At 38.4% G+C, this 17752-nt stretch overlaps 1 protein-coding gene across 1 annotated transcript in view; it reads right to left on the bottom strand.

Annotated features, from left to right (window-relative positions):
• Nucleotides 1-17752, bottom strand: part of Neb (nebulin) — a 217731-nt gene that overhangs the window by 110398 nt on the left and 89581 nt on the right. Inside the window, 11 exon segments of the mRNA XM_048345481.1 lie at nt 3153-3257; nt 3948-4151; nt 5078-5389; nt 7124-7231; nt 8939-9043; nt 9560-9763; nt 11582-11893; nt 13018-13125; nt 16250-16354; nt 16802-17005; nt 17370-17681. Of these exon segments, the coding sequence (XP_048201438.1) occupies nt 3153-3257; nt 3948-4151; nt 5078-5389; nt 7124-7231; nt 8939-9043; nt 9560-9763; nt 11582-11893; nt 13018-13125; nt 16250-16354; nt 16802-17005; nt 17370-17681 (2079 nt within the window).

The raw sequence follows: 17752 nt of genomic DNA, 5'->3' as shown, positions 1-17752 counted from the left end.
TCAAGGCTAGCACTCTGCCACTTGAGCCACAGCGCCACTTCTGGCCGTTTTCTGTATATGTGGTGCTGGGGAATCGAACCCAGGGCGTCATGTATACGAGGCAAGCTCTCTCGCCGCTAGGCCATATCCCCAGCCCTGTTCAGTTACTTTTTTAGTAAACACAAAATCTCAAATGTAAGGAAAGTTATTAATTTCAGTAAACACAAAATCCCAAATGTAAGAAAAGTTGTTAAAAAGAGTGACTGAAACAAAGCTAAATGATGCATTTTATGTCCCATTTTAAATTACAGTGAATTAAGAACAATGGACTAATATGAATTTTAAATATGGTACAAAGGCATTAAGAATCTTAAAGAGATGTCATTGTATATTTATCATATGGATTATCAGGATATGATAGTTTAATATTCTTTTTTAAGTGTTTATAAGAAAAAGTTGAAGTTAATAAGAATACATTGAGTATTTTTAGATAAAATCCAGAGATATTTTCCTTAAATTTCCTTTACAAGAGAAAAATCAAATACTTCATCCATGGTCACTTCCTATTGCTGCAATGATCAAATATGTCATCAAAATGTAACTGGGGGAAATGTGCTCAAATCACCCCCTTGCTCCAGTCCAAATTTCCTTAACTCTTTCAATATTGGATGAGAAATAGTGTTTCAGATAGCACAGTTACCATTATCTTTGAGGCTATATTTTAAAGCTCACTTAGTATGGCTTTATTTAAGTTCAGGAGAAGTAGAAGAGGTAATGAGACTCCAAAAAGAAAAAATAAGGTGTTTTTTTTAATTTGTTTTACATTTATGGAATGAATTTTTATGGGATCAGGGTTCTACTGGTAATACATATATATATATATATATTTTTTTTTTGCCAGTCCTGGGGCTTGGACTCAGAGCCTGAGTACTGTCCATGGCTTCTTTTTGCTTAAGGATAGTACTCTGCCACTTGAGCCACAGCGCCACTTCTGGCTATTTTCTGTATATGTGGTGCTGAGGAATAGAACCCAGGGCTTCATGTATACGAGGCAAGCACTCTTGCCACTAGGCCATATTCCCAGCCCCTCCACTGGTAATATCTTGAAAAGTAAACCACGCAGGCCATTCTAAAACCTAACCTTCAGAAAACAACTGTTAGGGAATTAACGTAATCTTGCAATTTTAAAGAAAGTAAATCTAGCTAAAAGTTGTAGAATTTTTTAAAAGAAAGGTCCAATATGCTCTTGACGGTCTGAAAAGAAAACCTGCCTCAACACGAACTTAAGGCAAATAAGAGAGAGGCTTAAGAACTTCCCATGTAGTCTAGAATAGAAGCTAACTCCATCTGCTTTAGGTTAAGCCAGACTTCTCTGGCAAAGTGATTCTCACAGAAAGGTTCTACAGTCAAAATAATATTTCTTATTCAAAAGAGACTAAAGCTAAGACTAATCAGATATTTATGACTAGTTTTATCCTTGGGTCTATTCTGCAGTGTTGGAGAAAGCTAAAATCATACCTGCTTTTATTTTATTGGTCAAGGCTATGTGACAGAAGTGTGCCACCTAATTAGGACTCTTATAGGAAAAAGGAATTGTAAAATAATAAATTTGACTAAATCTTGAGAGCAAATGATGAAATTTCAAATGGTATCAAGCAAAAAAAAAGTCTATCATCTTACATCAAATGTAAGAACTCAGGATGCTTAAATTAATGAGATAAATTCTTAACTTAGGCATAAGTGACTAAGGCATGAGTGCAGCGGCATTGTGTGGACTGCAAACCTTATTTTTTTTTCTCGTAGACTGTAGTTAACTAATCAACTTCAATGACAAATTTAGCAAGACTAGGATAGGTCATAAAAGAACTTTTTTCACTGTCCCTGCCCAATGTGAAAGAATTCTCATTTAAAGACAGGCACTGGTGGCTCATGCCTATACTCCTAGCTATGTAGGAAGCTGAAATCTAAGGGTCATCTTCAAAGCCAGCCCAAGCAGGAAAGTCTTTATGACTCATATATCCAATTACATCACAGAAAAAGCCAGAAATGGTGCTGTGGCTCAACTGACAGAGGGCTAGCCTGAGCACTCTAGGGACAGCGCCCAAGCCCAGAGTTCAAGCCTCAGGATGGGCAAATATTAATAATAATAACAATAATAAAAATAAAATATCATCTCAGTCCTTGTTAATAAATCTCAAGTTATTTTGAGCATATTAAGCCAATATAATCTTCATTGTGACTTGAAAGTAAATAGAAAAATATTGAAGTTTATTAAGCAAGTATTTTGCACCAGACACTCTGCTTTCACTTCACTTTATAATCACAAAAAAATTTCAAGTCAAGGATTTTCCCCCACTTTATAGATGAGGTAGTTAAGAAAGTGTTCAAATAGAATAATTTTCAAGCAAGTCCTAATTTGGTAAAGAGCAATAGTTGTTTTACACTAAAATTACCATATATTTCAGTCATTAATACTTAACCATTAGGATCTTTTCTTCTGCTATGTAGATATTCTCTCTCTCTGTTTGTCTCTCTCTCCCTCTCCCTCTCCCCTCTCTCTTTCTCTCTGTCTCTCGCTGTCTCTGTCTGTGTCTCTGTGTCTCTCTCTGTCTCTCTGTCTTTGTCTCTCTCTCTCTCTCTGTCTGTGTGTGTGCTGGTCCTGGGGCTTGAACTCAGGACCTGGGTACTGTCCCTGAGCTCTCTTTGCTCAAGGTTAGGGCTCTACCACTTGAGCCACAGTTTCATTTCCAGCTTTTAGTGGTTATTTTGATATAACAGTCTCATGGACTTTCTTGTCCGGCCTGGTTTTGAATTGTGATCCTCAGATCTCAGCCTCCTAAGAAGCCTAGGATTACAGGTATGAGCCACTGGTACTTGGCTATCTACCTATTTTTAATATAATGGTATCTATATTCAAACTAAGACAAGGAGAATCAAAATAAAACTAAGCTGGAAAGGGGTGGCATTGGTCAAGATGTATTGTATCCATAAACTGCTTTGTTAAATGGCAACTCCTTTGTACAACACAGATGATTATTTAAATAGAGAAAAAGAAACCCTCCAAACAAAACTAAGCTAATTGTTCAACATGATTCAAATTCCTGATTATGACATTCCTGCATTAACAAAGATGGATAGTGGCTACAGGAAAGAAAGAAACCAGAAGGTCTTACCTCACTGTAGTTTATTTTGTTCTGTCTTGCCAACATAATTTCAGGTGTGTCTGGCATAATATGGATCTGTGTCTTGTCTTTGTCCCAGGCTTCTGTGTATAAGCGCTGTGAAAGATACAAAAGTTAGTGAACTAGAAACACAAAATTTTGTTATAAACCAAAGTGTTTCATTCAAGAGGTCCTAACACTGAGAGCCAGCCTCTTTGCTACCTGTGCTGTGTGAGACAGACTTTCTTTTTAACCCTGTTGATTGTATGGTTCACTGTAACAAAATAAAAATGTATACTAAAGAAAAATATATAAATATATAAACAAACACATGGGCATTATGAAGTCCCCCACATCTGCATTAAATTAAAAGTATTTCCCAAGCATGCTCTTGCATCCATGTGTGTACTGTTAGTTATAGTAACAAATCCTTTCTGTGATTTTGTTTCATGGGGCTTGCTACTTATTAACTGAAAGTATACTGGCCATTTCTGGTTTTTCTTTTCATCTTATTTATTTGTTCTATACTTACCTAGACAGGTACTAGGAAATAAACCATGATATCAAACAATATATAATGCTAAGAGATTTCAAACAATTCAAGCCCTACACAGCTATCCTATTATCAAGAGATAATCAAATCTTGTATTTGTAATTGTTGTATTTGGAATTCTTACATAAAGAGAACTCAACCAACTCATTATAATAGCAATTTAATTGGATGGAATAAAACGTCTAACTTAATCAAAATCATTCATTCTAAATGATGTACAGGCCAGTTTCATTTTTCTGTGGTTGGGTGCTCACCTTGTTCATATTGAGGGCATTGTTCTTGGCCAGCACCTGTTCCAGAGAATCGGTCACACTGGTGAACTTGAGCTTGTTTGGAGGCTGGCGGTAGATGTTATCACTCAGGATCTCCGCAGCTCTCTTGCACTTGACCACATCCAGAGACCCAATGGGGACCCAGCCAATGCCCCTCATCCACTGCAGATCAGCCTTGTAAACATTCTAGATAGATCGAACACCAAAGCAAGCATTATGGAAGTTGTTATGACAAGTGACTTCAAAAATGAAAGTGATAGAAAAACTTAAACTATATTGTCTATGCCTTAAAATAAAGGGAAAATTGGATTTAATCTCAAGAGGTTCCTTTCTGTTTGTGTGCCAGTCCTTTTTTGCTCAAGGCTAGCACCTTACCACTTGAACAACAGCTTCACTCCTGAATGTTTTTAAGTAGATTATTGGAGATATGAGTCTCAGGGACTTTCCTGCCCAGGATGGTTTCAAACCATGATCCTTAGATCTCAGCCTTAGTAGCTAGAATTACATATGTGAGCCACAAGAGCCCAGCTCTGCATTTTCTTTTCTTTTTTTTTTTTTTTTTGGCCAGTCCTGGGCCTTGGACTCGGCCTGAGCACTGTCCCTGGCTTCTTCCCGCTCAAGGCTAGCACTCTGCCACTTGAGCCACAGTGCCGCTTCTGGCCGTTTTCTGTATATGTGGAGCTGGGGAATCGAACCTAGGGCCTCGTGTATCCGAGGCAGTCACTCTTGCCACTAGGCTATATCCCCAGCCCTCTTTTCATTTTTTTTAAACAAAGGCATTAAAAATATGAAGAACAGGGGCTGGGAATGTGGCTTAGTGGTAGAGTGCTCGCATAGCACACATGAAGCCCTGGGTTTGATTCCTCAGTACCACATACACAGAAATAGCCAGAAGTGGTGCTGTGGCTCAAGTGGTAGAGTGCTAGCCTCGAGCAAAAAGAAGTCAGGGACAGTGTTCAGGTCTTGAGTTTAAGACCTAGAACTGGAAAAAAAATATGAAGAACAGAGAAAAGACAGGGCAACCTTTTGAAGGTTCCAATACAAGACTAATGTCTATGTATTGCTATGCATTACCACCATGAGTGTCATTATCATGGATCTCAGGCACTCACATCGCTCTGGAGATCATAGGCCTGTCTAGCATGGATGACATCGTTCTGGTCTGGCAGGCATGTCCACTGGTGCAGGTAGTGTCTATAATCAGCATCACTGACTAAGGTCTGGCACTTCTTGGCCAGCACCACCCCCAGCATGTCCACTGGGCTGCTGTACTTGGTCTTCCACTTCTCAAAGTCCTTCTTGTATTCCCTGTCACTCTGGATCTTGGCCACATGCATGGACCACATCATTTTAGGGTCATCTTTAATGTTCCGGGCTCCGATGTGGTGTCCCAGCTGCTTGCGGTAACCATCTTTGTATTTATACTGAAATAAAAGTGGTTGTTCAAAAACAAAAATGAATAGAGAAGGTGAACAATTTCATTACTTCATTATTTCAATGTTGTTAACTCTTATGGAATATCTAAATATCTCAACTTAACTCTTTAACCTAAACCCACAACAATAATCTAATGGGAATATAGGTCCAGCCACATAACCTTATGGCTTACAGACCTAAATCCCTCGAAATAAAGGAAGTAACACTTTTCCTAAGATGAATCATTATTGGTTTGATGCGTTTTCCTCATCTTGTGCTAGTGAAACAGCTAACCCAGAAATCTTACATGTATGTGATTTTTGAGGACATTATTCCAGAATCAGCAGACATCACTTCCTGGAAACCTAGCCCTCTTATTCCTCCTCTCAAATCTGGATCTGATGACTTTCTCGGGATTATTAGAGTCCTTGAAATAGACTGGACCATGTCTCTGATCGACATGTGCTGCTTTGTTGGAGATCAAAGTAGGCTGTGTTTTGCTCACAAATCCTCAATTAAGAAAATAAGCTATAAGTGAGCAAGAGCACATTTTATTGGTGCTCTAATAAGAGCTGACTCAATGCTTTCTCTCTAGGCAAGACTATCACAGACATTCTAATATATGTTTACAGTGGTATAAATTCTCTACCAAAGAAGCCGTTTCTTTAAGAGACTGCAGAAAACTTGAATATGCCATTCTTGTTTTGGTTGTCTTTGTATTTTCATTTTAAAAGAACTCAAAAGGGAGCATGTCAGATGGGTTTGAAAGAAAAGGTGTGTAAAAATGCAGAGCATGTTTTGGGAAAATGTCAAATTTTCCAGCCTGTGCTAAATCAGGTCTTTACTGATGTTGAACCAATGCATGTAACCACACTACAACTCTTCTAACATTTCCTTGTTTCCATGAGGCTCTATGCTCAAAATATGAAGGCAAATAAAATGAAGGCAAAATTTCCACAACTATACTTATGAAAAATGATAGATTTGGATTCAATTTTATATCACAGTTAAGATACTTCCTCCCATATGGGACCTAGGTAACTTTAAAAGTTAAAGTAAGATTTTTTTTAAGTGAAAAAATGTTTGATTTATAAAATAAACAACAACAAGCTGATGTTGTTGTCACTGGCATCTGGATGGTTCTTCCTTGTGGGGCACGCCCGCCTCTGCAGCGTTAAGAGGCTGTTCTAGCTGGCCCCGCCTCTTTTCCCAGCCCTGAGGCCTCTTGGATAGCCCCGCCTGCCTTTCAGGTCTGGAACGGAAAAGGGGGCTCTAACCAGCCCTGCCTCAGACCTCGTGTGCGCCAAGATTGCCGTGGGTGGTGAACCCAGAGGCAGTCCTGTGGGCCATGATGTAGATGTAGGCCACCCCTTAAGGAGGTCCCTTGGAGCTCCACCCTGATGGACAGTTCAGGCATCCATTCACAGCCCCTACATTGGTGCACATACCCCTCCCCTTCCGCGCGCCCTCCTCCCCCTTTAAAAGAGCAGCTCATTGCTGTCATTAAAGGAGTCTTAGCTCTGACTGGCTCCCGGATTGTCCGTGGGTCCTCCCACAAAATGGGGGCTGGAGAGGCAGTTCATAGGCCCTTTCCTCTTCCTGGCCCACCCGGGTAGGGTGTGTTTTCCCATCTCTCCTGCAGGACAGGAGAGCCCAGGAGGCTAAAAACCCCCAACACTTCCTGGTTAGTGATGAGTTTGTCTCCCCACTCCATCCATCCACGTAAAAATGTTGATACTCACATCACTGGCAATGTCTCTTGAGGCCTTGGCCGCCACAATTGGGATGGCGTCAACTCGCAAGTCATAGCCTTTCTGTTTTGCTTCTTCATTGGCAAGTTTATACAGACTCTACAGAAAATAGTCAAAGAGTTAAAGGAAAAGATTGTACATCAACAATTTGGAAGGTAGGAAAAGAATTGGAAACAATCTAAGTTTCTGGCAATAGTGAAAAGCAAATAAATTATATTCTATAAAAAAAACCCTAGCATTAGAAGTAAATGTGATGTATGAATGAGGATTAATCAATATTGATATATTTATTTGTATTATTATAGATAAAGATATCATTTACATTAATATACATCATTATAGATTAATATAATCTAAAATAGATTAATAGAAAAAGCATCAATTCATACAAACTAAGCAGAAAGGAAGTAGCATAATAACATGTTTAATATTATGTATTCATATATAAAATATGGATACTTTTTTGGATTGTGATTTGAAGTTAAGGCTTTACTGTTGCTAGACAGGGGTTCTAATGCTTGAATCTCACCTCTAGCCCTAAAATATGTACAGTTTTATTCTTTTTTTCACGACTTCAAATGTTATGACTATCAAGTAACATTTTTATAATGCTTAAAAAAATCAGAAAAAGGGCTGGGGATATAGCCTAGTGGCAAGAGTGCCTGCCTCGGATACACGAGGCCCTAGGTTCGATTCCCCAGCACCACATATACAGAAAACGGCCAGAAGGGGCGCTGTGGCTCAAGTGGCAGAGTGCTAGCCTTGAGCGGGAAGAAGCCAGGGACAGTGCTCAGGCCCTGAGTCCAAGGCCCAGGACTGGCCAAAAAAAAAAAAAAAAAAAATCAGAAAAAAACTAATGCATACTTGAAAACACAGTTCATTTGGATATAAGCTCAACTTTAAGAATACAAATTCTGGCTATGTAAGATTAGTAAAACATGTATCTATAAAATTGAGTTGTACTCGAAAAATAACTAGTTCTTAGTGTTTTGATAGAGAACACTTCTTCCTCACACCTGAGCACTTCTTTCTAGTAAAGAAGCTTGAGTACTTCTGAGTTTTCTTTGTCTTCCTTACTCTCTCTGCCCTAAAGAAGTACAGTGACTTTCTGACTTATCTGACTAGTTCAGCTCTCCTGTTTTTCCTCTGGGAACCAGACTAGTGACTTTGAAGCTGGGAATCACCTCATTGAGGGTGTAGAGAAAATTACATGTTCCCATGTAGCTGATACCTGGGCAGAGAAATCTATCTCTGATGTGTACTTAGGCTCATTTGTCTTTCACACAAATATGTTCCTTAATCTATTTTTAGTATCTAAAAAAGGGGGGAGATTTTGACTTATATTTCTACTCCTTTGTTTTATTTCTCAGTTTTATTCAAGACCTGTGTGGGTAATTGTTGCATATAATTATAGACCTCATTGGTAGAGTTACCAGATTTAGCAAATGAAAATAGAGCACCTCTAGTTAAATTTGAATTTTAGGTAAATAATAAAAAAGACTGCTTTAATATAATCAATGAGCCAGTATTTTATCTGTGGCAACCATTAGTTCTGGAAAATTTCAAAGTACTACTCAGTCTCATTGGCACTATGGAAATATCTATAAACTGAAAAGACAGTGTGATAAGTTTGATTGCAGAATTCTATGAAATACAATGTTTAACCCAAGATGAAAAGCTGGATAGGTGTTTGAGCCACAGAGACTATGGCAGTTGGATCCAAGAGTTTCCATAAAATCAAGTGTAAAAAAAAACCAAACAGTGATACCAGCATAGTCAGGATAACAACACAGTTTTTGTCTTTACCTCACTGTAGTTGATTTTGTTCTGCCTTGCCAACATGATCTCTGGTGTATCAGGCATTATGTGTATTTGAGTCTTGTCTTTTTCCCAGGCTTCAGTGTATAAACGCTATAAAAGAAGAAATTGATTGAAAATCATTGAGACAAGGACTGCAAAAAATCATATTAAGACAGGATTATTACTGATCTACTTAGAAAAAAATCAGATTTGGATATAAGGTATTCCATTAGATGTTTGAGTCTTATTGCTAGTTATCAAGGTTAAAACTCGATAATGACAATTTACCAGGAATGGAGAAAATCCTGGCCCAAAAGCAGTAGAAGGCCTACAGAATTGTTTAGTAAGTGGGGAAACAAACATGCTTCTCATCAGCTCTTGTCAATTGTCTACAGTCTGTTTTCCTGTATTGATCTTTTGTTATTTTGTATGGTCTGAGATTGATTTTATAAATAAATGTTTAAATGGCCCTTGGCAGGAAGTTCCCCATCCCTGATTCAGAAGATTTCAAGCATTATATTTAAATGTGATTCTGTTCCTATATGGATAATTTTGAGTCCACAGTCACTAAAGTATAATTACATTTTTGGAATCTTAGGAAGAAGTTGGGGGTAGTTGGGTGCTCACCTTGTTCATGTTGAGGGCATTGTTCTTGGCCAGCACCTGCTCCAGAGAATCAGTCACACTGGTGAACTTGAGCTTATCTGGAGGCTGGCGGTAGATGTTATCACTCAGGATCTCTGTGGCTCTCTTGCATTTGACCACATCCAGAGACCCAATGGGGACCCAGCCAATGCCCCTCATCCACTGCAGATCAGCTTTGTAAACATTCTGAGAAGGGAAAAACAAAGGAGAAACTTCATTAAGATCAAAATAATGTAATATTGCAAACGACACCAGCCATGAAGGATTATTTCACTGTTTTAGATAGAAAACAAGCTCATGGCAGTAGGTAGACTAAAAAAGCAACTGTGTTCCAAAGTGACCCAGAAATGTCTCCTAAAAAGTCGTATTTCAGCTCATTAGCTGCTATCAACAGTAGCTGTCAGTCATTTCGATGAATGTTATTGTTGGATAAAGTCCCCAAGCACAGGAAAGCACACTAGTGAAGAGAACATGTCAGATAATTGGCTATTAACACATCAAAATTTTGCCTAGCTGAATGAAACACTCTGCAGCTAACAAAGCTTCATTTGCTAAGAACACTGATGACATGGAGCAAAGTTATTAATAGATATTAAATGAAACAATAGCACATTGAACAATATGGATAAATTATAGGGTGGTTGGATCGACCAGTATTATTGCTTTGTATATACTTTTCCTATTTTTAAATCACTTCCTCTAAGCAAAAAGAGAGAAATTAGTGATATATAAAATGATGTGGAATTGCTAATACCCCAAGGCTGATGTATGACAGGTATAATATCATTCCAGATGTGGGGCAATAAATGACCATGTCATTGGTTCAGGCTCCCCTACCAAGTTCTCAGGATAGGAAGCATGAACTCCTTTCTAGAATTGTCATATCATGTGTTTCTCACTTTAAAATTATTTTTCTGTGAAAGATTTTTCTATACTTCCTAAATATTCATAACTTCTCTATAACAATGCTATTGGAGCTCTGATCAGCTCACTGGAAGATTTTCACCTATATCTTCAGCTGAGAAGAAAATGTAAAGTTGTACTTTGCAGAGAAAAAGGCTACTGGAATTGTCTAATACTGACTTGTGATCGTCCCATAAAGAGCAGCAGAAAGAGTGAAAGCAGTAACATTCTGAAGCCATTTTAACTTCAAATGCCTTCTGTGTTATTAAGTCCAATCACAATGGAAAGAGGGCAATACAGATAAAGGGCTAACAGACAGTTGGCAGGCAGTCTGCCAATGTTGTCACTCCATGGGAGATACCCATTTAAACTACTTTTTACATGCAACAAAAGCATTTCTTCTTGGAGACAATTGCAAGACACAGCACTCTGTACATGTACAGATATGGGAGTTTTTCACATGGGCTTTATAGTTTCCTGAACAGTCAACTAACAGACAATTATTATGAATTGGTCTATTCTCCAAAGTTTCCTAATGTGTAATAATTCTTTCAAATGTTTATAAAACACACAGTTCAGGAAACATGCTTTTCATGCCTAGAGATAGAACCTTCAGTGGTATGAGGCTCTGTTGTTGCCATGTAGTCCCTCCATGAGGAGAGCCACAGCAAAGCCACCAATCACTTTCAGACACAGTGGTCTCCTTCATTTTCAGAGAATAGCATGTAGTACTGTAGCCAATATTTAAGTTGTAGTAGTTATAGCCTCCCTCATTTGACAAGAAAGCCAACAACAGATTCTCAAATATTTGTTTTAAATAAAAATTTGCTAGCTTCTTTCCTCTTCAAAGAACAGCCTCCTTATGGTGAATGTTGAATTCTAACATTGTTTGAGGCCAGTTTTATATCTGTAAGACTAACTCAAGCTTAGAAGCTTCATTTCCTTATAAGCACCACAAACATATTAATAAGAAAGCAACACAAATATTTAAAACAGATTCAAATCTTATTTACTGACAAAGACTCCTAGCTTGAATAGGTCAATGGGTGATCTAGAAAGAATAACTTTTATAATAATTGTTTCTACACAAGCTGTACTCACATCACTCTGGAGGTCATAGGCCTGTCTAGCATGGATGACATCATTCTGGTCTGGCAGGCATGTCCACTGGTGCAGGTAGTGTCTGTAATCGGTGTCACTGACTAAGATCTGGCACTTCTTGGCCAGCACCACCCCCAGCATGTCCACTGGGCTGCTGTACTTGGTCTTCCACTTCTCAAAGTCCTTCTTGTATTCCCTGTCACTCTGGATCTTGGCCACATGCATGGACCACAGCATTTTGGGGTCATCTTCTATGTTCCGGGCTCCGATGTGGTGTCCCAGCTGCTTGCGGTAACCATCTTTATATTTGTACTGAAGTGAAAATTCACCAGTCAAGCTTTATTGTCAACTTTTACAGGCCAAGTATCTTCTAAAAACCACCCTGCTTCACATCTGAGTTTAACTTTCATTTATAAGCACCAACTTGAAGAATAAGGGAGATATTGGGTACTAGTAAAGAGTTCTCAATATTTCTCGATTATTAGTATTTCATCATTTGCTATGATTGCCCTAAATCCATTTTGTGGGGTGGCAGGGTCCACCATTCCCCACCAGAAGAGAGCAGCTAATCTGTTATTACAATATGGAGGACAGAGTCTCATCATATTCCTAGATAGTGGGCCTTCATCTGTACAGCAGTGGTCCGTGCCTCCCTCATTCTAGAGGCCTCAAGAAAGCATACTAGTTCTACAGTGAGGGGTGGTACTGCATGACCAGGGATACTGCTCAGGGTGTAAGCTGTGTCAGTAGCCTTTCTCTAGTACTGATCACTAGTCTTATCATCAAAATCTTTTTTTCCTTGTTGGTCATGGAGCTTGAACTCTGGGCCTGGGAGCCATCCTTGAGCTCTTCAGCTCAAGGCTAGCACTCTACCAATTGCTCCACAGCATCACTCCGGTTTTCTGGTATCTAATTGGAGATAAGAGTCTCACAGACTTCCCTTCCCAGGCTGGCTTTGAACTGTGATCCTCAGATCTCATACTCCTGAGTAGCTAGGATTATAGGCATGAGCCACTGGCCCTCTTCTCATCCTAATCTTACAAAGCGAGTTATAATAGCAAGTATCAAATGTAGTTTTTACATATTGATGTGCTAAATAAAGCTAGAACCTGTTCACACTGAGAATCTAAGCATGTGGGTTATGCTTTCTGTAAGCCAGTGACCACTTCTATATATAGATACCTCTATATCTGCAGCTCTACTCGAGGGGATATACACAAATGCATCTCTCTCAGAATGCATCTTGGTAGGCCAGTTTCCATTGAAGATTCTGTGTTCTACAGGTTACAAACCTCTTTCAGAAACATTAGATTTTCCATTTCTAATAGCTGATATATCTTCAAAGGCAGGCCCAGGAAATTTCCTCTGAATAAGGTTGATCACTTAAAATTGCACATGAGATTGATCATACAGAAGGAACAAAACTGACAACTCACATCACTGGCGATATCTCTGGAGGCCTTGGCTGCCACAATGGGGATGGCATCGCTCCGCAAGTCATACCCTTTCTTCTTTGCTTCTTCATTGGCGAGTTTATATAGACTCTAAATTTGGGCCAAAAGCAGAAAGAAAAAGAAAAAGAAAAGAAAGAACTCAGATGTTGACATTTACATAAAAAAGGATAGATAATGGAAATAAATATCAAGATTCACCACAGATAAAATCTGTAACACTTCCGTTTAGTGAGTACTACACTCTCACTTTTTAAAAACCAAAATAAAAACTATACTATATTTGATTTTTATTCAAAAATCTTACCAAGCTAATTATATTGATATTAATGCCAATGTATTAGGTTACCAAAGATCACAGGCCTAAGGCAGGAAAGTTTAAATGAATTATTTTTCATGGGAATTAATTTAATTCAATTTATGCCACTCTGACTCTTTGCTTTTGGCTGTTCTGGAAATCTAACATGAAGATGAGGCTTCTCCCATCTTTGACATTTCTGGAGAATTGATGACAGACCTATGGAACCAACCAGTAAGAAATCTAGTGCAGAGGTGATTTAGCCACATCATTAACAAAGAGCTTCAGGAAGTGGTCATTTATTATGAACTAAGAATCAAGGAAGTTCCTGTAGAAGGGTAACTCTTGAGTTAGATCTTAGTGAAGAGGCAGGTTTCTGTAAACCATGATGTCAGTCAGGGGAAAGAAAAGTTAATTAATTCATATGGGAGTGAATGAATTGAAGAATTGAAAGAGGTGTGTAAGGTCCCCAGGAAAAGTGCCGGTAATGGACAAAAAGAATCAGAGGTTGGACTAGGAACATATGAAAACTTTGAAGCTTACTTCTATAGAAAAACATATTAAGAATTTTTGAGGGATATATGTAATTTCTTTTTTTAAATTGAGGCTATAAGATTGGTGGCTTCACCTGTTATTGTAGCTATTCAAGAAGCTGAAATCTAAGGATCAAGATTTGAAGCCCAGTGGGAAAGACAAATCCAAGAGATTCCTATTGCCAATTATCTAGCAAAAACTGGGTAGTAAAAATGTGGCTCAAATGATAGAAAGTCAGCTTTGAATAAAATAGTTAAGCAAGGATATGAGGACCTGGGTTCCAGCCCTAGTACAGGCACACACACAAATCTTTGACAGTGTCAATAAATTAGCATTGTATCATCTCGTAAGCGTTCAATCAAGGGAATTTTCCCTGCGCTTCCTTGAACCAGCAGCCATACAAAAAGGTCTCTTGAGCTTTTCAAGCTGAGAATTTCAGAAATGCTAAGTGGTGACTCATAAAGATTCCTGATCTCCTGAAATTCATATACTTGTAATGTATGTTTTTTCTGTAACAATCTAAAAATTCTTTGGCTGGAGACATGCGTAATTGGTAGCAATCACAAGGCCCTGAGTTCAAACCCCACTACCACAACAAACAAAATAAGAACTTCTAATAATGGGTGGGCTAAAAGTTCATTGTTTTCTGATGTGAGAAAGGAATTTGATGTTTTTAGTTTTTTGGTGACAAGAGCTTGTTATACAAATCTACATTCCCAAAATAAAATCATTTAAATGGTGGCTACTGTGTCTAAATCCTGTATGTTATATCCAGCAGAAGTTATATTATCCTATTGCTTTTTGCTGTCAGAAACCAGTATGTAACTTGCTGGTGGTAGAAAGCCAAGAGAAAAAAATCACAGCGATTAACAGAAGCTTTAGATTTATAAGACTGTCTCCAAATTTACTCTTATAACCTCAATTTAAAAAAGAAATACTTGGAGGCAAATGTCAGTCGTGGAGCTGAGACTTAAATGACTAAACATACAAATGTGGGGTAGAAGAAACATAGTATTAGCCCATGTAAAATGTCTTATAGTCTTGGCTGATCCCAAGTTCATGTGTACCAGTAGTGACATAATCTCCAGTGATCCCAAGAGCATAGAAACAAAGGCCAAATATCCAGAAAGCGAAATGGAATTGCTCACTCTATTCTACACTGGCTACTCTTTACTCCCGGCATTTTGTTTGGTTTTGAGTCACATTTTACCACGGATAGAACATAAGGAATTTCCAGGAACACTTTAAGATGATGAAGAGAACTTGGAATGAGGGAGTAGAGGAGGACCCCTCTCTAGCCTATCTCTGTGGATGGGCACAGATCACTTCTACTAGCCATGCATTTGCAGAGAGCAGTGTGGTTCAATATACACAGCTATTATATCGCACTAGACTCTATGTTGAAAAGGAACTATACAACTTATGGGACAGGAGGGAAAAACTGTGAGAGTGGGAGGGAAAGGGTGACACAGTTTAAAAAGAAATGTACTCTTTATCTGATTTATTTAACTGTAACCCCTCTGTAACCCTTTAAAGTAACAATAATTTTTTAAAAGCACATCTGAATGGGATTTTCTAGAAAAAATGGGCTGATTCATATGATGAGCTTCTCATCTTAGGGAACTCTTAAGCAGATTGACAACCTGTTGGGTGGCATCTCCAGTCCTGGAAGGGATGGTGACCCTTCTGCCTAAGCATCTGGGATTCTGAAATCCCCCATGGCCCTGTGCTTATCAGAAGGGTAAAGGTAGTAGACTTGTTAATACGTACGCAAAGATTTTCAAGTTCTCTGTGTGTTATCTGGTAATATTGTGATTTTAATCCTTTAATTTTATATATTAAAAATATTAAATTCTCTCAGGAGACTGAGGTCTGAGGATTGCAGTTTGAAGCCATCCCAAGCAGAAATTCCATGAGACTCTTATCTCTAATAAACCACCAAATAGCTAGAGTGGAAGTGTGGCTGAATGGCAGAGTACTAGCCTTGGGCAAAAATGCTTAGAGACAGTGTTCAGGCTCTGTCTGTAAACTATAACTTAAGTCCAATACCATACATGAAAAATTTACTAAAGCTTTGCTTTAATATTAAGATGAGATACATATGTATTTGGCTTATTGTTAATTTCCTCACTTCAAAAACTAATGAAAGAAAATGGTCTATTTAATCTATTTGAACTAATTATGTTTGTAATCTGTACTCCTTAAAATTATAGTTCTCATAACAATGAATGTTTATGATTGTGATAAAGATATGTAAAAGTTGGTAATTATATAAAGTGAGAAAAAAGGGATTCCTTATAAAGCTGCCATTTAGTATTATGTCACTCTTGAAATAATTGAAATAAAAAACTGTGCAAGCATGGAGGAAGTAGCATCTGCTCTCACCTCACTGTAGTTGATCTTGTTCATTCTTGCCAGCATAATTTCAGGTGTGTCTGGCATTATGTGGATCTGTGTCTTGTCTTTGTCCCAGGATTCTGTATACAAACGCTGTCAAAGAAAGTACATAAATCCATCAGGATAAAAAAAAGGCATAATTAATAGGAATTTCAGGACCATGGAAAATTATGTAAACAACAACAACAAAGATAAAGTTATGGAATTTTACAAACACTTTGTGTTTTATAAACATCTTCAATGAGTTCATAGTGGAGAAGATGTAAGTACCTTCTAATAATTTGAAAAACTTGACAGTTGAAAGAATAAGCATTTTTATGCAAAGACTTAATATGTCATCTTTATCACAGTCACAAGGGAAATATTAAAATACAATGTGACATTCATCCAATAGACATTAGATGATAGATTAGAGAGAGAGAGATGATGGATAGATACTGTATAGACATCTTTTGTTGCTTGCTCAGTACTCATTTCTTTCTTTGCTCATTCACCCTCCTTCTTTGATTGAGGTTCACACTCTGAATTTTGAAGACTCACCTTGTTCATAGTGATGGCATTATTCTTGGCCAACACTTGTTCCAGAGAATCAGTCACACTGGTAAATTTGAATCGGTCCGGAGGCTGACGATAGATTTTGTCACTCAAAATTTCAGTTGCCCTTTTGCATTTTTCCACATCCAAAGAGCCAATGGGCACCCAGCCAATGCCTCTCATCCACTGGAGATCAGCCTTGTACATATTCTGTTGACACAAATACCATAAATATTTATCCCTGTATTTTCATGTAAAGTAGAAGAAACCAAGAACACTACTGTTTATTATTGTTATTATTATTATTGGCAGCACTGAGGTTTGAACTCAGGGCCTCATGCTTGCTAGGCAGACATTCACCAAGGCTGTGTCTCCAGCCCTGTTTGAGTCCCCTTGCAAATATAATTTAGTAGGCCAGCAAGTCTGGAAGGGTAGAAGATGAATACTCATAAAGAAGGCAGATGTGCTACTCCCTCCTTGCAGAGGCTGGTGAGCTTGAAGCAACCTATGATTACCTTGTCAAAGGGGAGTCACTTCATGAATTTCTCACATTCCTATCATCCTCAGTACTCACATCACTCTGGAGGTCATAGGCCTGTCTAGCATGGATGACATCATTCTGGTCCGGCAGGCATGTCCACTGGTGCAGGTAGTGCCTATAATCAGCGTCACTGACTAAAGTCTGGCACTTCTTGGCCAGCACCACCCCCAGCATGTCCACTGGGCTGCTGTACTTGGTCTTCCACTTCTCAAAGTCCTTCTTGTATTCCCTGTCACTCTGGATCTTGGCCACATGCATGGACCACATCATCTTGGGGTCATCATGGATATCCCGTGCACCAATATGGTGGCCGAGCTGCTTACGGTAGCCTTCTTTGTACTTGAACTGTAAGAAGAAAAAAGTTGTCATTTATCTGTTTTGACTTTTAGTTAAAACATCCCTAAGTCATTTTAGTA

Source organism: Perognathus longimembris, chromosome 4, assembly GCF_023159225.1.
Source record: "Perognathus longimembris pacificus isolate PPM17 chromosome 4, ASM2315922v1, whole genome shotgun sequence".
NCBI lineage: Eukaryota > Metazoa > Chordata > Mammalia > Rodentia > Heteromyidae > Perognathus > Perognathus longimembris.
Note: the sequence above shows the minus strand (reverse complement) of the source record. Positions and strands in the feature narration are given on the sequence as shown.